Below are 22,016 nucleotides of genomic sequence, written 5' to 3'. Positions count from 1 at the left end.
AGTGAGTCTTCTGAGACAAGTCTGTCCTATCCTGAATATTAATATTTAAAGGGTGTTTTGTCAGACTGTTCCACAGACTGTACATATGAAGAATTCCCTCATGTCTACACCCCTGTGTTGGAGAGAGGTGGCAGTTGCACATTATCAGTTTGGGGGTTAGGAGGGTTTCTTGACAACGAACTTGTATGGACTGACATCTCTGATGGTATCTGGCCTGAACAAAGGCCGTCAAATATGAAGAGGCTGTTTCTGGCTCAGGAGATCACTGAGATAAAAATTGTGGATTATTTGAGGGGGCTATCACTACCCTCTGGCTCTGCTTCTCTACTCAGATGTATATATATGCCTTTTAACAAATGTTGTAGAAAAGATAGTGGTCTACTGAGGCATTTGATCTGATCCGGTATAGGTGTTCTCATTTTCATTTAGTTGACGTAGTTGTGGAGCAGCAGTAGTAGATCTGTGGGAGGCTATGGGTTTCTGTTTTCTGTTAGACTTTTGAGGGGCATCTATTTATACTTGTCTGAGCCTTTGTATTTTTCTCTCCTGAGCGTTTGCCCCATTGTCTTCTATGTTTAGTTGTAATACCATTTATAAGACTTTTGGAATGGATGTTTTTCCAAAATCTGCCCATGTGCCGTGACATTATAAAATTCTCAGTTGTGTATTTATAATACATCCAGTTCTTGGAAGAACCTTTTCTGGGTGCTTTCTTCTAGCAGTTTTGAGCTCCTTTTGACTGTTGATTGGGGTATCTCTCAGGCTTGTTATGAGAATAACATTGTGTTGCTTTCTGTCTGTGGCAGGGATACAAGCGAGGCAGAAAGAGATGCTGTATGACTTGCTCTTACAGCTGATTAAGGTTCTAAATGAAGTTGCTCTAATTAGCAGGCAGTGGTATAAACTGGCTGATGTCCAGCCACAGGAAAATTGCAATGTTAGGATGGAAGCTGTTTTGCAGGAGAAGACACAGTATAGCTCTGTAAATGTAGGTCAGAGACTGTGCCTGGAGGTATGAGTTTCATTGTGTTGTTTAAGGGGGTGGAGGGAAGAAGCCACCCAACTTCAGCTGGATCCAGCATTCTTTGTAGTTTACGGAATATTTTACTGATCCCTGTCATACTGGCTTCTTCAGATTAGACAAAATGTTCATCCAGTGCTTCAGAACAAAGGAATGCACTCTTGGGTTTTATTTTGTGCAATAATGATGCTGTTGTTGATTTATTTTTATTGTTATTTGATTTTGTTTTCCAGCTGCTGCTGCAGAAAGCTCACTCAGGTTACTGTCCAGCGTGGCCCAGGAGGTGAAGGGACGAGGTACTATAAGCTGGATAGACTGTGGGTATGTGTCATGCTGTTTTTCTTCCTTTTTTCCCTCTCCCCTTTTGGCTGTTATCGCTGACTCAGCCTTTTTGATGACTCTAAGACATTTTGGCTGTGACTGAATCCACATCACTCTGTGCAGTTTCTTTGTAGCTGTAGGGAGTCTGCATCTTGCCATTCTCTTTCTTTGGACCAGTTGTGGGGAATAATTTTTTCCCTATGGCTTTTGTCACTTCTTCTCTGACAGCATGTTTTTCAGCCTGAAGCTGGAGACCCCAGCTGGCATTGCCTTTCATGGGGGATATGCAGCATGGAAACTGACTGCTCAGGCTTTCCCACAGGCTGGGGGAGGAGGAATCCCAAATGTTGTGTCTCAGCTGGAGGGCAAGGCGGTTCTACTCCAAGAGCAGATGTTTTGTGAGCAGTAGGGCTATTTGCTTGGTTTTAAAGCATCCACTCGTTGCTGTTTCTCAGTAAAATGTGCTTTCTTTTTTAAAAGTTCCTCTGTGTTTTTATAGGTTCATGGCAACTTTGACTGTGAAGTCAGGGAAACCTGTTTTTGTACATGGTTGCTTGTGTGGGGAGGAGTGAGCACTTTCTGGTTTGCTGATGTTAAAGCTTCCACTGTGGCCCTCTACAATAACACATTGGCTGTGGTTTTAGCTTGCATATGGTAGTGCCTCTTTGCAGCTTTGAGAGCTCTGCCTGCAGGTGGCAAATTGTCCTTCCTGCACTGCTCCTTACCTGTGTGTTTGAGTAGATAGCCATGGTATGAACAGATTGTATGCTGTGCACAAATCTTAAGTCAGCTCTGAAAAATCATATGGCTCCTGGAAAGTTACCTCCATCCATCAAGCAGAGACCTACCATAAATCAGTGGTTAATCAAAGTTAATGTGTTTTTGTTGTTGGTTAACCTGTCTTGCACTCCTCCTACCAACAGACAGGGATCTCTCCCTTAATGTCCCCTGCCTCTGCTTTCTGTTTGCATTCTGGTGGGCTCATACAAATGTACAGATACTTTCATCTCTGCCCAATTGATGGGGACAGTGTTCCAAGTCATCTGCTGGCAGAAAGGTCTGCTTCTTGGAGGTCAGTGAAGTCTGTAGCTGTTCCCACCTGCTGAAAAGCCACGAAATAAATTGTATTGACCATGATGAGGAGAGGATTGTGTGAAGACCTGGCATACCTCATATACAATCTCATTTTCTAGCAGAAGCAATGATAAACAATTTTTGGTTGTCAGTAATGATGCTTAGTGAATAGGATACAGAGCCAACTTCTTGGCTTTAATCCCTAATCAGGCCTGTTTGATACCATGGAGTGGTCATGCTACCTTTTTTGTCTTCTCTTCCCCCTTTGTTCAAGGCTACCTCTCTCTTGGGGGACTTAACTGTTTACTCTGTGTGTGTATGCACGTGGCATGTGTGTACAACTGCTAGAATGATGAGGCTGTTCATCTCACCCTTCAAAATGCTACTATAATAGAGTGAAGCAATAACCATCTCCAGGATTTATTTAGGTCTGTGCTGGGAAAGGAAAGATTCAGTGTTTAGGACTTCAGTTTGAAATCCAGGAAAGAATTTGGCATTTAGTTCAGCAGATCAGTCTCTGCTCCTGAGCTTCTGAGTTTGTAATTGATGGTGATGGGAAGGGAAATGTGTTGTTTGATTTTGGTGTAAAATAAACTTCAATTCATCAGACCCCGGTATGCTCTCCCTTTCCAAATGTTTTCATCTAACCCAAACTTTGTTATGGGAGTTACTTACAAGAAATGTATTTTAAAGTATCCTCCAGGTAGTACCTTAATACATTTTCTGGGAAGCACTTGCAGTGCCTTTCTTTAACCATGGCGGGGAAATATTTTAAGTTGAGGTTCTATTTGTTGTGAAAGGTGAGTTATTCCCAGAGAAAGAAGCAGCCTGGTGAAGGTCATGCTGTAAAAGGCAGGGAGACATAGGAATTTCCTTTTATGCCAGTAATACCTCAATCAGATGGCTGCTCACTGAATGACAGGCAGTGGACACGATGCTGTAACATGGCAGTAGTTGTGACTGTTCTGAGGGTCAGGCAGTGCTTCCTTTCAGACCAATCATTTGGTGAGAACCTGAAAAAAACATGGTTTGTCCAACTGTAACTGTGTTTTTGTCAGAAATGTCTCTTCTGTCCCTCTCTTCTGCAGAGGGATGCCCTAACAGAGCTTGTGAACTTTCCTCACAGGGTGAGTTTAGCTTCAAGACAGGCCTGTGGCAAAGGCCACATGCTTTGTGCATGCTAAAATAAACAACAAACCAGCAAATACTTTGAGCCTGAACCATGTTTTGTGGTTGCTTTGCTAGTTAAAACTCTAAAGCATTCTGAAATCAATCTTGTAGTGCTGAGATAACTTTGAAATAGTTTTTTTTTTCCTTTGCCATTTTTTTTGGTGTGGCTGCAAACTCCTGCCTGTTTCATTGCAGTGACCATATGAGAGGCTGCAGTAGTGCTGTCTGTCACCAATCACAAAAGGACACTTGTAGGGCCTGAACAGATGAGTACTACCAGAGCTGCTTAAGCTATTCTCCCTCTGCAAGTATGCTGTGAAACTTATTTGCAAATCTTCATGCCGAAACAAACAGCGGGCAGATGCAGGGATATTTACAGTACAAGCTCAATTTGTTTTACAAATATTGACAAGAAATGGCTTGTTTGGCAGCAATATTTAGCAGGGAATTTTGGCTTTCATCTTCACATCCTGCTACAGCGGACTTCTTTGCCTTCAGATCCAAGCATTGGCAAGGCTGGCATACACACAGAGTTGTGGTTTGTGTCTGTGCTTCCCTGTGGTGATGATGGCAGTCTGGCTTTGCCTTTATTTCTGGTGCTTTTGTTGTTTCTTGTCACTCCCCTTCTTCCCCTCATTTTCAGGAGGAAGCAAGAACCTACTGCTCCACTAATGGAAATTATTGTGGATTGTTAATTCTTGGCAGTGTGTTCTGTATTTCATGCAGCAGAGGAGTGTGCAGGTTTGCAGCTGGGGGTGGGCTGCCCGAGCTGCTGATGACTTGGAAACTGGCTCTTTGGCCTCAGCTTTTGTGAGGTCTGTGGGAGGAGTCAGGTTAGACTTGAGCTTTCATTTCCAGGTTGAGCAGTTGCAGTGAGATCTTGGGGGCTTGTTATTTCAGCATAATGTGAGGAAATACTTGGTTTCCTGCCGAGAATAAGTGTGAAGTAGAAGAGGTTGTCACTTGGCTTGTCACTTTTCTGCAGGATAAAAGTTGCCCAGAGTGCCTGGGCTTTGGAGATGTGAGGCTGGGCAGTGCCAGATGCCTTCTCCTCCCTGCATGTTTGGCACATTTGGTTTACTTTACCTGCTACGCTGGAACTGGGCCATGCTGAGCTCTAGACACCCAGGGAGGCCTCTGTGTGCACTATTGCAGATAAGGCCCTCATTCATGGGAGATTTCAATCAGTTTGCACAGGCAGATAGACGTCTCCTGCCAGAGATGAAGGGGCAGCATGAGAATTGCTTGCAGCATTGAAGTGGTCAGTGTTTGCTCCTGTGTGCTGAGATAGAGGATGTGGCTCTGAACATAATTAAACACGAAGCTATTTCAATTGTGAATAATAGACCCACAAACAATGTGAGAAAAATATGTTTTATTCTAGCCTTTCCATGTTTTAATTAGGAAGTCTTTGCTGAGGCATTTGGTGTAGAATGAATAGTGGTGTGAGAGATGACAGAATATTGAATTAATAATGCCTCATAAAATGCAGTCTTTTGTGTGATGGCTACTTTTGTTGCTGTTGATTTGAGCAGAGTGCTCTGTGCTACAAATTTTTTATTTATTTCCTCCCTGTAATACTTGGTACTTTATTTCTGACTTGAGGCTACCTGGTAGCAGGGGTAGAGCACAATATTGCAGGCTGGTAAATCTTCAGTGTCCCAGAGAGATGGATCAGGCATCATATGAGCAAGTATTTTGAGTCTTGTCTTCAGGAAGACACCATGTTAATGGAGCTGTGAGCCCCAGCTTCTGTTCCTGACTCTGAGGATAGTTCACTTTTTGTTAATTTGCACTGTTAAAAAAGGTGTATCTGTTTTCCAGGCAACTGGGTAAATATTGCCTGATTCATTAGTCAGTGTTTGTAAAGGGACTGGAGAACTTGGAAAGGAAAAATGCTACAGCAGCACAAATGAGTGTTCTTCTTGATGTGTTCAGATGCTATTGGGATGGGCAGGAAAGCAAGCTGAGGACTTGTTATTGAATAATATTTAATAGGATAGAAATTTTGAAAATGGAAAGACTTCATAGGGAGTTGAAAACTTAAGACGTTTGTGAAAAAGAAAGTGTCACCTTTTGTGTGAGGAGTTGGGATGGTTCTAACTGTAACATCAGGGTGGCTGTGGTGGAGATGGTGGGTGCTGCACAGACAGACAGACAGCATCCCTGCTGCAGAGCCTCTGCCTCCCACAGTCCCTCATAGAAACTCTTGGCAACTCCTTAGGGTGGCAAGTAAAAAGTACAAAGTGATGTTCTTCAGTTAAGGTGAAATTGCTGCTTGAGTGAAAGACAAAATTTTTGTTTCTTGTTTTTAAAGCAGACAAAAGCTCAGGCCTCAGTTTGTGCCGCAAGGTCTGATTTTGAGGAGTAATCAATGTAGAGTTATCTTCTAGCCTTCTTGAGTAGCTTTTGTGGTAGGTTATTGGTTGGTCAAGGACTGATGTTGCTTGGAAGAGTGTAACTAGTTTTGGTGAAGTAGAAGGGGGAAAGAGTAAAATGGCTTTGTTGAAGAGAAGAGAATGTGTGTTCCAGGTCTTAGCATGCATTGTGGTCAGGTGCTGTTTTGAGGATTTGGCAGAAGTTGAAGCTTGCTCTGTCCATCCCAAACGTGACTTACTGAACATTCCTGTGTTTTCCTGGTACTGAATTGTGTTGACTATAACTCCTTCCCTGATGTGAACTGATATTTTCAGAAAAGCACCCATTTCTTTCACTCTGGTTAATTACTCCCTGCTCAAACTTGCATGGTTCCCTTTACGATGTGTCCCAAACATAAACAAAGCTGTGTGATATCCATCTGCTGTCATTGCATGTGTGCTTGGCTTTAGCACACCAGACTGCTTGGAAGAGGAAGTGCCATCTGGTTAAAATGTCTGGCTAATTTTTGGTTGGTTTTAATCCCACTTTTTCTGCTTTTATGTATTATTCTTGTAGTCCCTTTTGAGTGTCCTGTGAATTGTTGTTGTAGTCTCCATCCCCAGTAATTACTTGTTATTGTTGCAATCCTGTGATGCTTAGCATAAAGGCAAGACCAAAATTTGGCTGCTGAAGCACCCCTTTAAACATGGGCTGGTTCAGGAGAGGGCAGAATCCAGTGGGTAGTTGTCTTTTGTGGAATTTCCCTCAGCTTCTGTGTTTATCCCCCTTTTAGATGAAACCCTCTTTCCCAAATTTCTAATTTCCTAATGCTTTGATATAGAAAAGCTTTACTCATACACACAATCATAAATTAATTAGATTAATGCCTTGAAATAGAATGAAGAAATTTCAGAAATAAGGCTGCTGGTACAGATGACAGTAAGTGTCATTTTGCTTTTTAGTTCTTACCTTCACTTCTGTGAAGCTGATCGGAAGTAGGATTTATTTCAGAGAATAAGTCTACTCATCTTCCTTCCTTTATTTGAATTTTAAAGCTGATGAAAAGCTTTGAAATTGCAAATAAAAATTACCAGATGTAATGGGGAGAGAAAAAAGGAAGAAGAAAGGAGTGCTGCTCTTGCACTGATGCGACTCCTTCCATCCAAGTAGATTTTCAGTGCCTGGGATTTCTACCTTTTTCTACCGCTGCCTTGAAGGTGAAGGGCAGCAGCAGCTCAGGAGTGGATGACACATGTTGGATGCCAGCCTGGGAGAGATAGCAAGGGCTCCATTTGCATTGGGTCCAGGGGAGGTAAGCCAGGTGTCCATAAGGAACACACTTTTTCAACATGGTCCTTGTGTGGATGCAGTTTATAAAGGCAAACTGTTTGCAGCCTAGATTTTCAATGCCTTCCTCCTATCTCTATGATAACCTGTGTGGTTAATGCTAATTCACAATAAAGCCTTTTTATTTTTCAATGAGAGTGACCATGGAGGAAGCGCCATGCCAGTCTGAAAGAGATTCCTTCTTTAAGCTCACTCTCAGTTCCCAACATAAACCCATTTAGTCTGGTTTATTGCATTAACTCAGAAATGCAGAGCATTTAGCTAGAATTCACTGTGGTGCTTGGGTGTATGAGCCTGGGCTCATGTCTCAGTTTCATCTTAACCATGTGCATTCCATAGGTTTTGCCAAGAATTGCCCATTACCTGTGAATCTTCAATGTTGGTGCTTTTCAGACTGCAATGAAGAGTAAGTGAGCTAAGGTTTGTTGTGAAGTTACCTCCAGTTTCCTGAGTTCAGTTCTTCATTTGAAACATCCTCTGGCATCCTCTCCAGGACCCTAATGCAGCTAAAGGTCATAAAACAGGCACCAGGGGAACAGTATGGTGTGCTGCACTGCCCATGGGTGATATGTTCAAAACCTGCCTTTGCAGGAATCTTAGATCAGTGTGAACTCAAAACCAGACTGGTAGTCTTGTGTTCCAGGTTAGGACAATGTTCCCCTATACCAGGTTGTATGAGTTAGCAAAGGCCCGGATGAGGAAAGCTGCAAAGAGAGTTTGAGTGTTTGGCATTTCTAGAAGTTCCTGTAAAGCTTTTGGAGGCTTCTGTGAGTGTATTCACCTATTTCTGTGCAGGTATGTGGGCTGCTGAGTGCTCTTTCTAATTTATATTTCCATGGGAAGTATTGTTCATTGTAAATTCCTGACTTTCTGCAGGGCTGGAGCTTATAATTTTTTCCCTTAATTGCTTTTGCTTGACTATACCTGTTACCTTTTTGTCTTTCCTTTCTTTCTGCTCTTTGGATTGCTCTTGCTTGCCGTGAGAATTAATCTCATGGGTTTTAATTTTCAGAAAATACTTCTTTTTAATTTCATTCCTATAGATTCTTGGCCTCTCTAATAGACTAATGGGCACAGATAGTGATTTGTATTGGGTGATGAGTGGTTCTGGGTCTCCGCAGCACATGGATTATTCTGTTTGCATTCCAGGCACGTTCCAAGGGAGCACTTGGAGCAGAAGGCTGCAATTGCTTTATGGGTCACAGGGAGGCTTCTTGCTGTGTTCTAGGTGGGAAAGCAGGCCCTGAATTGAGATGAGACTCTCCAGTCAGTCTACTAATCCTAATCTGTAATTTTTTCCAGCAGCAGCAGTTTCCTGGCTTTGGTTTTTATGCTCCTTCATCCCTTAAAAGATTCAAGCTTTTCACATGTTGCATTGCTTGAGCAGCTCATTTGTTCCATGTTATGGAGAACTGTTGTTATTTTTACTTCTTTTATAAAATAGTTTCCATCAGTAACCTAGGACGGTGGCAAGATGTGGCTTTGTTTTCAAAGATAAATCTTGTTTTTTAAGCTTCCTGTGCTGATGACTTCTGCATCTGTCTCTCCTGGGCCCTGTTCCTATTTTAGTGACTGCAGGTTCTTAAACCCCACTCAGGAGCATAGAATCAAAGTGCCTGTCTACATGGAGAGCTGCATATGGGCTTTCTGTTCAAGTAGTTGTAAGCCATTATCATCCAGTGGCTGCTGAGCACTGCTCTTTGGAGAAGTGCTCTTGCAAGCTAGGGGCTGATGGTTTGAGCTGAGATTTGTATATCTATATATTTTTTTTTCTTCTATGATTTAAGATCTGTCTCAAGTGTGATACAGAAAGGTCTGTGATCTTTAGAGAATACGGGGGAGCCTTACAAATGTGACATACTATCAGCAGCAGTAGTTGTGGCAGCTGCCACCCGAGGCTGGGAGGGAGGACTGAGGATGATGGAGAGGCAATGCCTGCATCTAAGAGTATAGTTTTGCAGGGGTCAGTCTGTTTTTATTTGATCAGCAAAGTATGCCAGCTGCTTTAGTGCAAATGGATCATAAAGTCCTTGTTGGAAGGTGGGATTGATGACTGGAGGAATGTAGTTAAAATCCTGTATTGTCTCCAATAATGGCTAATGAATTGCTTTTTTTCCTATTTGGAAACCTCAGTGGAACACATCTAACTGCAACTGACTATTCATGACTTCCTCTTTCAGCTTAGGTTTGCAAGTGCAAATGTGATTTTTATTTTGAGGTGGATTAAGGAAATTTCTGTCATTGACACCCCTTTTGTTGCTTTTTTGGATCACAAGCTCTATTAGTTGTTTATTAGGATGTCAGGTCCATGCTTTCTCAGGATGTTCATCAGTCTGTTGTCTGGAGAGGGTATTCTCTGAAAGGTAGCCAGAGGGCATTGCAGAGGCTGCACATTGGCCTGGGACACCCTGTTTGGTAATTTACTTCTGGGGGCTCATCTGAAATTGCAATTGTGCTTCCCTGAAGTTATAATTGGAATTGTTCTCTGTATGATAGTTTTCACCATAACATAAATGAATGAAAGCAGTTAAACAACAGAGACAATAGTGAGAGAGCATTCTATTAACAGGACAACAGCCTTGACTCTGGTACTTTCCAAAGTATTTTTTTCCAGTGATTAGAGGCTTGTTTTGTAGGCAGCCCTGCTTCTGCTCTGCCATATTACCCTGCCCTCAGAGTCTGTTCCTCCTCCTTACCTGAACAGTCTCATCTCATTTTTCACTGTCTACAACTCCCTGAAAGGAGGTTGTAGCCAAGTGGGGGTTGGTCTCTTTTCCCAGATGACTTTCAACAAGACAAGAGGGCATGGTCTTAAGTTGTGCCAGGGGAAGTTTAGGTTAGATATTAGAAAGAATTTCTTTACAGAGAGGGTGATCAGACATTGGAATGGGCTGCCCAGTGAAGTAGTGGACTCTCCATCCCTGGAGATATTTAAAAAGAGACTGGATCTGGCACTCAGTGCCATAGTCTAGCAACCGCAGCGGTGGGTCAAGGGCTGGACTTGATGATCTCTGAGGTCCCTTCCAACCCAGCCAATTCTATGATTCTATGATCTCTTCCAGCTGTTGGAGCTGTGACAGTGTACAGCCACCAGTGACTGTACAGCCACTAATACAACCTCCAGAACCTCCACTGTGCTGGGGTCTGCAGGCTCAACTGTGAAATGAAGGACTGAAGCAGCATAATTCACATGGGTTGTTTAGCCCTGTTTCAAATGGAGAGACCTGCAGACAGAAGAGAGAAAATCTGTTTACAGATTTTGAGGTCTGTGGTTCACACATGGTTTTCTGATATGCTAATAAAGAAGTGAAAGAGTTTTTGTGCAGACAGATTTCCTGACCTGGTTACTTAAAGTGGTGCTGTCAGTATTTTTATGAATCACTTCCCTTGTTCTTAGAAAACACTGTAGGTGTAGATGAAAAAGAAGGCTGGGTCCAGTCTGTGTCACAAAGTGTTAGATGCCAGCACTGTGGCTCTGAAGTGGCGTGGCCACACGATGTGTCCATGTGCTGCTAATGCTTTGCCAGCTGGAGATGTGAACTTTCTTTGGATGGGATTTTTGTCACTTCTCGAGAGGATTTGACAGTCATCCCAGATCCTTCATCCCTAGAGGCTGATGTGGTTGTAGGGCTGTTTTCCTTTCTTGATGAGAAGCCAATGGGCAGCATTACATGATAAGGGAAAAAATTAGGGAGCTGTGGACAACCAAATTGGTGCTGGTGATAGAGGATGGTGCTGAGGATGTTCAGTATTACCTTGCAGCATTCAGTATTTTCAGGACAGTATTTGAATTTGCCCCAAGGAGGATGTTTGGCACTGCCACCTCTAGACAGAGCATCCACCTCTCTTACCAGGGTCTATCTAGCCTGGACTTACTCTGTTTTCAGAAGCCAATGTGGACTTAGTGCAGCCAAACTCCTGGATTGTAGGGTAGAGTAGAACAGAGTGGAGTGGAGCAGAACAGAACAGAATAGAATAGAGTGGAGTAGAATAGCATAGCATAGAATCAAAGCATCACATCTACCCATTTTTTGAACACCCCCAGGGACAGTGTCTCCACCACCTCCCAGGGCAACCTGTTCCAATGCTTCATCACTCTTTTGGTGGAGAAATTGTTCCTAATATCCAATCTGAACTTCCCCTGGCACAAATTGAATCCACTTCTTCTTGTCTTATCGCTGGTCACTGGGGAGAAGAGGCCAACACCCACCTCACTACAGCCTCCTTTCAGGCAGCTGTGGAGAGCAACAAGGTCTCCCCTCAGCCTCGTCTTCTCCAGGCTGAGAAGCCCCAGCTCCTTCAGCCTCCCCTGGTAAGACCAGTTCTCCAGACCCCTAACCAGCCTCGTTGCCCTTCTCTGCATTCCCTGCAGCACCTCAGTGTCCTTCCTATACTGTGATGCCCCAAACCTCACACAGTACTCAAGGTGCAGCCTCACTGAGGCTGAGTACAAGGGTAAGATCACCTCCCTGGCCCTGCTGCTCACACAGTTCCTGATGCAGGTCAGACCGCCATTGGCCACCTTGGCACTTTTTAATTCTTTCTGTCTGGCTTTGCCCTCTCTTCTTTCTTTCTTTCTTTCTTTTTCCTTTGTGCTGCCAAAGGCTTTCTCTGGGTTGCCCATTCCACTGGGAACTGCCATCACTGTCTCTCACTGTTCTCTGCCCTCATGGCCACCAGCTTACAGCTGCCACACACACAGGCAGCCCCTCACAGAGCATCCTGTGCTGCTCCTGAGGAGCGCCCCTGGCAAATCCCCTGCAGGCACTGACATTGCTGCTGGCAGGCCAAAGGAGGTCAGATCAGCTTTGTAAGTCCCTCACCCTCCTCCTGCCCCTGGTAACAGCTGGTGGGCTGTGCAAACTGATTATTTGTGTATGCTAATGCTGACAAGGGACCCCAAGAGGTTTGCAGGGATTGCTTCTGTCAGGCTTCCTGCCAGCTCCATCACAAACCAGAACAACAGAAGTGTCTCCCCGTGGAGGAGAGAGGGATGGGAAGGGGTGAGCTATACCTGTGATGGACACTGTCTTTGTTGTTATTTAGGCTTCTTGCTTAGTTAGGTCAACTTGGAACTTTTATTTTATTGTTTGTTTTTAACAATTTGCTGTAGGTCTTCACTTCTCTAGCAACAGAGCATTTTGGGACCCTGGTTTAGTTCTGTGGGAAGGGAAGGCATGGGAGTGGAAGGAAGCTGTGCCATCGTGTCATTTAAATTTTGGCCTTATTACCATATAGAAAGCTGCTGGTATTGCAGATAGGTTGAAGTTTTTAATGATTCTCCACAGAGATAAAGCGGGATGATTTGTAGGACTGCCTGCAGACAAAGCATGGGTCCCTTCAGCAGTAACATAGGGGCCTGCAAAGATTTGAATTGATCTGCACAAGGCAGTCAAGGATGGCTGCTGGGCTCACATTACTGAGTTAATCTTCAAACTGGCTTTTCCTCAGCCTAGTACATTGTCTGGAGTGTCTTGGCCTGGGTGGTAGAATGCTAATTTCTGAGGTGGTTTCTGTCTTTTTAGGTTTTGGTAATCTGTTGTATTTTTCCCTTTTTTTTTTCTTTTTTTTCTTTTTTTTCCCCTCCTTTTTTTTCTCTTACCAGTTTTTTTAACAAACATTTAGACTGTCTCTTCAAGTGGTATAATTAAATTGCAAGAACCGGAGTCCTAATTACCCTCTCCCATGTGAGAGTTGAGGAGCTCATCTTCAGAGAGAGGCTGTTGGCTGAGGTTCAAAACAGACAAATCTCAGAGCAAAGACTGTATCTGTGTTGATGTTTAGTCTTATTAAGGATAATGGTCATTACCAAGTGATATAAGACGAGGTTATTTTTGTCTGGCTGTAAGTGAAAGCCGAAGAAAAATCAGAACAGGTTCATCTCTGCTGTTTCTGCACGTTCATGTTCTGCTTTTTCCAAAGAATCATCAGAATAGCATCTGAGTTGGTAGGTCTGGCTTGTGCGAAAACTCTGCACTGATGCATGAAAAAATTACTGATAGATATTTGGACACTTCTTATTCTGGGAATTTGTTCCTCTTCCATCCCTTGCATCAGTGCAGATGGTTTGCAGAAACAGACAACTCTCAATGCTGTGGTGCAGAGAATTCACCCACTAAAAGTAGGATACATACTGAAGAAAACTACTGCTTTCTTTCCTGTCATAATGGATGTGCATTCAAGCAGCTATGTGAATCTCTAACTGTGGAGCAATCTTGAAAATAGGGTGGGCTTAGATCCTGTTCCCTTTCAGCGAAACAGCTGTTCTTTTTTTTATTTTATTTTTTTAAATAGAAGCTTAATGGAAACAGCAAATAAATTGGTAGGAGTTTGAGTGGTAGGATTTGCTAGCTGCTTGCTCACAGGTACACCTCAGCTCCATGTTTTGTAGCCTTTTTTCACGCCCTGCAGAACTTTTCTAAGATGAGTACCTGGATCCCTAAATGAAGCATAAGGAACAATTAAAGTTACACCAGATTGGTGGCATAGCTGGCAACAGAATTGTTGTCTTGATACCTGTTTTGGTCCTTTGCTGATGCTGAAGCAATTGTCTGCACATATTGGGGTTTGACAGACCCCACTGCTGTAGGTAGGCTTCAGCATTACACTTGTTCATGTCAGCCACCTAACATTCTTCTTGGCCAGGGCAAGTATATGTGTATATATGGCCACAAGTATATGTGTATCCTGGAAACACCTGGGAGTGTCTCGAAGACCATTTACAAATGTTGACTCTGGTATGGGCTGATTTTAGTTAGCTCTCTGGCAGTCAACTCCAGCAGGGCCACAAGTCTTCTCCATGCCTAGGATAATTAGGAGGGTGCTGAAACTGGTGTGTCCTCCTGAGATTCCCTGACTGTGGAGTTGCTTAGGTTTAGCCCATGGCACTGTTGGAGGACTTCAGGTGAGAGAAGACAGGATGTTTCTGGTCTCTAGGTTTGATGTTGCTGCAGACTTTCCACGCAAAACCCCATGTGGCAAACCACCTTCTAGGCAAAAGTCCAAATCCAGGCTCTTTGTTTTGTAATCTGGTTTTGTTACAAGGAGAAATGTCCACGTTACTCAATGAACAGATGACATCCTTTAGCTCCACCTTCCACTGCAGTCTGGGGAAAAAACAAAGGTGCGGCAGACAACACTAAAATAGCTGTCGTCTTAGGCTCAGATCTCCAGCCTCTTCATGAAGCAAAGAAAGCATTTATGGGTTAAAATAACTAGCTTTAGCTATGATCTGAAAATGCAGAACCGACCTGATTTTGGTAAGACCCTTCAGATGAACGTGCTTTTATACAGTTTGGATTACAGGTGCTTCTTCCTGGTGAGGTAGCCGCATGCTTTGTTAGTTCCTTAAAGTGTTCGTTTCCGTCTTCAGCATAATATTCTGATTTTGATGCATGTGTGTATAGCACCCCCTCCTCATTTCCATCTCCAATAAGCATTTGGGAAATTTCCACAAAGGCACGCTCTCATCTGCAGCACACTGTGAACTTACTGTTTGTTGTTCCTCACATTTGCAGAAAGGCAGCTGGAGAACATTGGGAGAATTAGCACCAGTGCTGGCAGCAGCACTTAATTTGGTGGGGCTCTTGCAACCCTTACATCTCAGTGTCTCTAATGTGTCTCTAATCAGTTTAAACTTGATGGGTTTTCAGTGTTTTCATTTTCTAAATTGATTTATCTGCCTAAAAGGTACAAGTTGTCCTCTTCTGGGAAAAAGCTTCCAAGCTTTTTAATCTTGCTGTTTGTCAATGCAAAGAATAGTCATGTCAATGTGAATCAGCCTCTTTTCTTTGTAGTTCTGCTGTTTCATTCATCTCCCCAGGTCTTTGACTGACTTAAGGTACACTTCAGTTTGAAGTATCCTTAAAGCTTCACTTCTACATTTTTTGGGATGGCAGTTGGGTCATGAAGACCCTTTACCCATCCATCTAAGAGAATGTATACAAAGTTTTCTCCTGTGACCCTTCTCTCTTCAGCTCAGCCTGATCTGGTGCTGGAAATTATTCACTCTCTTCAGTGTGAAAATCACTTCCAGCAGGTCTGTGTGCTGTTACATGACACCTCCTTTAGGAGCTGTGGCAGAGTGTCCTTACCTCCCCTTGCCAGATGTGACTCCAGAACACATTCATCATGCCTACAGTGAATGAAGTTTCCAGGGTTGGGGCTCCAAAATTTGAATTGGTTTCTGCAGGACCTTTTTAAGGCTAGCCAGTTGTTATCTGGGTTTGAAGATACCATGAAGATGTTTCTTTCTGGTTTTGAGTTATAAAAGATAACCTGCTATTTCTCTTCGAATCTTTTCACAAACAGTGCCTTTTGACTGTCACTCCAACAGTAACATGGTCTTCTTGGAAATTTTACTAGCAAAATTTAAGGTTAATTCCATGGACAGAAGATATGCTAAGGACGTGCTAGAATGGTCTCCTCTTCCATTGGTTAGGGCCTTGCTTTGGAATGTGGTTTAACACAGTTCACTGATGGGGAGCACAGCAATGAGTTTTCAGAACTGAATGCATTTGACTTCCTTTCTTGTAACCTTTTTCCTTCCAATATGTGTTTTTTGCAGTGATACTGAAAGCCGAAAATTATGCAAGAAGATGAAAGTAGATCCCAATTCAAAGGAGAAAGGAGTGGAATTACTCCATTATAAGTGAGTGCTGGGCTGGGATTTGTGGTTCTTAATTGTTGATGCCCCTGCTAGGACCATTCATTCTCCTTGCAGCTCCGTACTGCTGCAGCATGAAAATTTATTTTTTATCCCTTGACATGTGAAATTGATTGCTGTTCCTTGAGTTTGCAAGCATCTGTTGTGACAGAAGCTGAGATAAATTTATTTTGCTGTTGAATAGAATATACTAAAAGCATGAGTTGGGCCTGGGAAAGGTGCCCAATGGACTAAAACTACCCACTATACATGGCTGGTGCCTGAGATTTGAGCTCTCCTCTGCTTTCATATGCCTGCTGGCATGTGCCTGGGGCTGGCCACTTCAGCTCTCTGTGCTTGCTTTTCTGACTTGTGGTAGTAGTTGTGGTAGTAAAGTAAGCGGAGAAAAGTGAGTGTAGTGAAACAGCAAGTGAGATTTTCTTCTTGGAAATAATAGTAGTGGGAGTCTCTTAAATTTAGGAGACACCAAGCTGCTGCATCTGCATCTCTGAAGATCATACCGTAGTAAAAATTTTTGTGAAACTGTCAGGGAGAAAATGATTTAATATAAACCTGCTTGCTTTACACTCTATTATACACCCTTCCTTTTTTCCTCCCTTTTTTCCCCCCCCCCTCTTAATTTCAATACTGTAAATTCTACTTAGTTCAGTGGTTTCAGCAGGAATTTTTTTTTTTTTTGTTAGTGAGAAGTGAGGGAGAGCAGTTGAATTATTTCCAGCAGCCTTATTGTAAGTTAACATTATTCCCCACTCCTTGTTCAACAGAGATGGTGCATTTCATACTGAATATAACAGAGCCGTCACATTGAAGGTAAATTTAAATATTTGATTGTTTTATTATTCTTTTGCTACATATGGGGGCAACATTTGTGGATTAAAAACAGGTGTTGGTACTTTTTCATGCGGAAGGCATGAGAGGGAGGGGGTTAATCTTCATCAACAGCTGTCAGAATGACCTGAAGGTTTTTATGTGCATACGTGTCTGCCAACCACAGATCCAGGAAAACTGTGTATTATTTAGAAGATTGAACCCATGTAATGTCAATTGTAAGTTAAATTGTCCACTAGTAACAAATAGGGATTCTCTTGGTTTTGTTACAAGGTGCTATTAATGTCATTATAACTAAAAGTATTAGCTGACACTGCATTTTAATAAGGAGTTATCTGAGGTTTTTAGGTTGTATGCTTATAAATTTTTAAGGAGAGGTGAGTGGCCTTACCATTTATCAGATTGTGGAACCATAATTCCTATGGATGTGTCCTGATTGCAGCAGGGATAAAACAACCTTCCTTCTTCTCTTGCAAACCTTAACACAAAGCAACAGAAAGAAACATCCTGTGAGGGCAATGGGAGGAAGAAGACTTGAAATGTAAAACAAATGTGCAGATCTTGATGATTGTGAAAATGGTGGACTAAAAGCACGTTAAGCAGGACAAAAGCATGGAGCCTTCCTCTGCAAAGCCCTGGTGAAGCACTGGGAGTATTCTCCCTGGAGGCTGCAGCCATTGGATGACTTGGCATCCAGAGTTTACTTCTGTACTTCTGTACAGCTCTGAGGCCCAGTTCCCATTTCTCTTCTTCCTCCAGCAAACCCATCTCTGTGCCATCATTGGTCTTGTGGAGGTTTGCTAACACCACCCCAGGCTGACATCATTGCATTCACTTCCTCATTCTGGCTTGTTCAGAGGTTTGGCCTGGGATGGAGGAATGGCTCTGTGGTGGAGAGATGCTACATGAGCCTGTATCTGCCAGAGTAGCCATTTATAAGCGTGCTACTTCTGGACTTTCCTTTTACAGCCAGAGCTCCATTCAGCCTGCACTTGGTGTCATCCTGCAAAATTTGCCTCTTGTGTATCTTCCTGTCTCCTGCAGCAGAAATCTTGCCAGGCATTTGAAAGGGCAGTGTTAGATATTCATCCTCATCAGCAAGTGCTCGAGCCTCCTTCTGTGCTTAGTGAGGAAATGCACCTGCTGAATGTTTTGTCCTCTTGGTGGGTGGTGGGGTAAGGGAGGCTTGTTAATCACCCAAATTTGGGTGCTTTGAACACTGCATGAAACGTCTTTCCTGCCCTTCATGAAGTGAGTGCTGCAACTAGGAATTAGTACTGTAACTGTGCTTTACAGATCAGATCAACTGGAAAGCACCTGCAGAGCCCCAGGGAGTGTTGAGCTGAGAAGCAATCATAACACAACAGGAACCATACTGTGTATTCCTTCATTTGCTGTTTTATGATGAGCTTTTCCCCCTTTCTTCTTGCCCTGCCTTCTGGGGAGAAGGAACCAGCATTCTGTGAACAGGGATGTGTGATTCTAGTGTGTGTTGAAGAGGGGTTTTGAAGCTCCCTCCCCCTGGGATCTCTCATCTTTCTTGATTGAACTGTCTCTGTGAAACCAGCTGCTAGTGATTTACAGGTTGGACAGTGCATCAGAGCTTTGCAGTGGTCAATCTGCCAGAATAAATTCTGGCATTTCTGTATTTCTCCCTCTATACCATTTATTTTCCCTGTTTTTGGTTTTTGGGTTTTTTTCTGCTGAGGCAGTGACCTTTCTTTCTCTCAGCTGTGTTTGTCAGGAATCTCCCAGTACATTACAAACAGCAAGCAGCAGAGCAACACAATTATGTAGGGTATCATACCCATTTTACATACTGGTGGACACACTGAGGAAGAGAGAGATTAAAGGATTTGTTTCACATCATTCGGCAAGCTTGAGGCAATAAAACTCAGATTTTCTTTCCAGGCATCCAGTAGTCATATTAATATATGTATGACATTTTGGAGAACGATGGACTCAACTCAGAAGAACTATAAAAGGATTCTTCTGAAATTATCAGCAATTTCATAGATGTGGCTGATCCGGCCGATAGTGTACTTGGGTTTTTAAGAAAAGCTTTTCATTTCTTAAAGTAACTAAATACTTATGTAATTAGCAGAGATGTCCTTGTGGGTTTTCTGTTAGAAAAAATGAGGAATAAAAGATAGCTTGGTGTTTACACTGAGAGGAAGTTGGCAGTCAGAACCTCCTGATGCTGAGACCTGTGTTAGGATATGAACTGCTTGGGGTATCTGGTAGGGAGGTGGACTTCAAGATAGCAAAGTTTGGTGGTGCAAAATTATTAGGAATAGTTGAAAAAAAAGATTACCATCTCTTTACAGAAAGTGTTAGGTTCTCACAAGGCTTGTCAGTGGCTTGTCACTGTCACAAGCCAAGTGGCTTGTCAGTATGAAAGTAGGAACTTGGAACCATGCTGGAGTAGTGCAGGCTCTTATAATGAGTTTGAAGTACCAGTCAGGACAGCATTTGACTTGAAAATGTTGGCCCTGTGCTTTAACAGTATATACAATGCAAATAATTAAGAAAGGAGTAGAAAATGGAAGAGGAAGTGTTATCCCACCACATGAGTCCAATGGGTTCTTCTGTCTTGTGTGTGATTCTGATTGCCCCATCAAGTGCAAGGTGTAGGAGTCCTGCAGAAGGGCAGTGAGGATGATCAGAGCACAGATGGCTTGGGTATTTCTGTGAGGATTCTTGGACCTGGAAAAAAGGACAACTGAAGGAGATGGATAGATATTTGTGTAACTGTGAGTAGTTTGAAAAGGGGAATGATTACCTATTTTTTTCTCTAAACTTATGTGCAAACAGTGACAGTTTGGGACAGCTGATTTGAAACAAATGTTTATGCAATGTTTAAAAAATGTAATCAAAACTTGTTGCTACACATTACGAAAGCTGAGAATTTAGGAGTCTTAAAAGCAGTTTTAGATAGTCATAAAGTATGGATCCATTGATAGTTAGCAAAACAGAGATCCAAAAACAACAGCTGGTGCAAAGTCCATAAACTTCATTACTTTTTGCCAGAAAAGGAGAGTATATATACCAGTCTATGCCATATAAAGAGTGGTAGTCTGTATGTGTAGTCAGAGTTGTTGCTGGAGCCCTAAGCTTAGATCAGTCTTTGATCTTAACTGTTATGTCTGTTCATATGTTGCTTCAGCCATGCCATGTTCTAATCCTCAGTAGTGCCCTAAGGCTGGTATCCAGGCTGTTCATTACATGTTGAAGCCTTTTCTGGAGGATGAAGTACAGGAAGAGTTAAGAGTCTCTAAAATAGAGAAAACTTAAAGTACAAATCTGCTCAGTACTAGCAAGGGAAATAGACTTAACACCATAAATTGGTCCTGCTCTAAACTCTGAATCCTTTTCAAGGATTTGTTTAAGGAGTATGTGTGTGAAATCAAGCAAAGTGGTTTTATTAGCATTTCCATTGCATCATGCTTCAAAGGAGTGAAAGGTACAGTGGTATGTTTCTGTGTACATAAATATATTTTTCAGGTTAAATCCTAGGTCCATATATGACCACTAGCTATTGTGCTGTTAAAAATCACTTGTTTTTAGCAGCATTGGCTGGATGAAGCTGTCCTGTATTATTCTGAATTGTGTAAGATTCAAAGTTGTCACAAGGGTTCAAGAAGCAGGTTGCAGTCCAGAGTGGCTGTGGTGGTGCTGCAGGGTCAAGTGGGTACTGACCATGTCATGGTAGGATAGGAGCCTCTCTGATTCTTCAACATTTTGCTCTGTGATCTCTAACCCAGCAACCTGAGGACCACTGTTTTTCTGTGATTAGAAAGTGCGATGGTTTGTTTGGGGGTTTCTTTCCTATTTAAATGTACACAGGAAGTTCTCTTCAGTGCATGAAGTAATGGCTGGAAGGCAACATATGCTCTGCTCCTGCCAGAAGACATTGCATGTCTATTTTTTTTTTCTGTCTTGGCTGAGAGGGAGAAGCTCTATGAATTAAGTCTCTTTAATCCCCCATCTTCTAACCGCATCTGTTTCTGCATGACTGAACTCAGCACACAGAAATCCTTGAAACTGGCAGAGTCAATTGTGCTCATTAGCCATTTAAAATGTTGACCCCTCTCTCCTCCCTCCAGTGTGTAGTTAAGGTCTGTGCAGACTGAGAGTGAGCAGAACTTGCTGAAGCTTTCCTAAGTGTACAACATCTCTGCTGTTTTGTCCTCTTCTCTCCTTTCCCCATATATTATTCAATCTTCTTAGAGCATCATTTGGAATGTTAGTGCCTCTGGTTTAGAGCTTTTTACAGCTGTAACTCCATTATAAATGACTTGACTTTTTTTCCCTAGCTAGCTTCTTTCTCTGCTAATGCCATATTTAAACACAGTTCTTCTACTTTAAGTGTTTGTGCTCCCAAAACTATTACCTCACCCCCTAGGTCTTGTTACCATGTACATTAAATGCTTTGCGTGCTGTCTAGTGACTAATATATGCTGCCTCTTGTGATGAGACAAATCTCTTCAATGTTAGCTGTGCAAGTAGATGGAAACATAAATGCAATAAATGGATCCTGCCGTAAGCTCTGAATCCTCCTGAGCCTTGCAGTACCAACTGAGATGCAGGAAAATGAGCTGAGCTGCACTAACTGTTGATAAACTGTTGGAATATTGCACCAGAGCAGCCTTAACAAAGGCAGAGGTGGCAAAAGTGTCTCTGAGACTTTCAGTGGCACGTGTCACCAGGTGTGCTCCTTACCTGCTCTTGAGAAGGGGGAGTACAAACCTAGGCTTATAGATGGATGCTCTTGGTGTATGTTGGTGTATACTCAGCTCTGCTCTTCAGTCGTGAGCAGCTTTGGCAAAATAGCCCATGGGTTAAAAAAGGCTTTCATGAAGCTTTTCTGTGCTCCCAAGTTCACTGAGTGCTGTGGCAATATCAGCCAGTCATTGAAGGCAGCTCTTCAGGGACCTCACTACATTACTGGTGTGGCAGAGATCCTGCCTGGGAGTGGACATGTACCTTCAACCAGTGCTTAGGAGAAAGAAATGAGGTCAGTCTGAGTGATGAATGAACACAACGCCAAGTATTTTGTTTCCTAGAGCACAGACATCTGAGGATAATAGTGGTCAAGCCTATGTTTCCATCTGCAGCTGGAAATGAGGGGCAGTGCAACTCTGCTGGAACCCACAAAGAGCATCTCATTGACTTCAGAGGGCTGGCTGAAATCAGCTCTCAGGCTGAAATCAGAACTGTCAGAGAGTATTT

At 42.8% G+C, this 22,016-nt stretch overlaps 1 protein-coding gene across 2 annotated transcripts in view; it reads left to right on the top strand.

The window, feature by feature from the left end:
- The window catches only part of PDIA5 (protein disulfide isomerase family A member 5), a 99,351-nt gene that overhangs the window by 13,549 nt on the left and 63,786 nt on the right, over positions 1–22,016 (top strand). For both annotated transcript variants that reach the window (XM_071746651.1, XM_071746652.1), the window contains exons 3-5: positions 1,255–1,342; positions 15,858–15,941; positions 16,721–16,766. In XM_071746651.1, coding sequence (XP_071602752.1) covers positions 1,255–1,342; positions 15,858–15,941; positions 16,721–16,766 — 218 coding nt within the window. The remainder of the gene's footprint in view (positions 1–1,254; positions 1,343–15,857; positions 15,942–16,720; positions 16,767–22,016) is intronic.

This window comes from Heliangelus exortis, chromosome 6 (assembly GCF_036169615.1).
Source record: "Heliangelus exortis chromosome 6, bHelExo1.hap1, whole genome shotgun sequence".
In the NCBI taxonomy this organism is placed as follows: Eukaryota; Metazoa; Chordata; class Aves; order Apodiformes; family Trochilidae; genus Heliangelus; species Heliangelus exortis.
The sequence above is the reverse complement of the archived record's forward strand: the minus strand, read 5'-3'. Positions and strand labels throughout refer to the sequence as shown.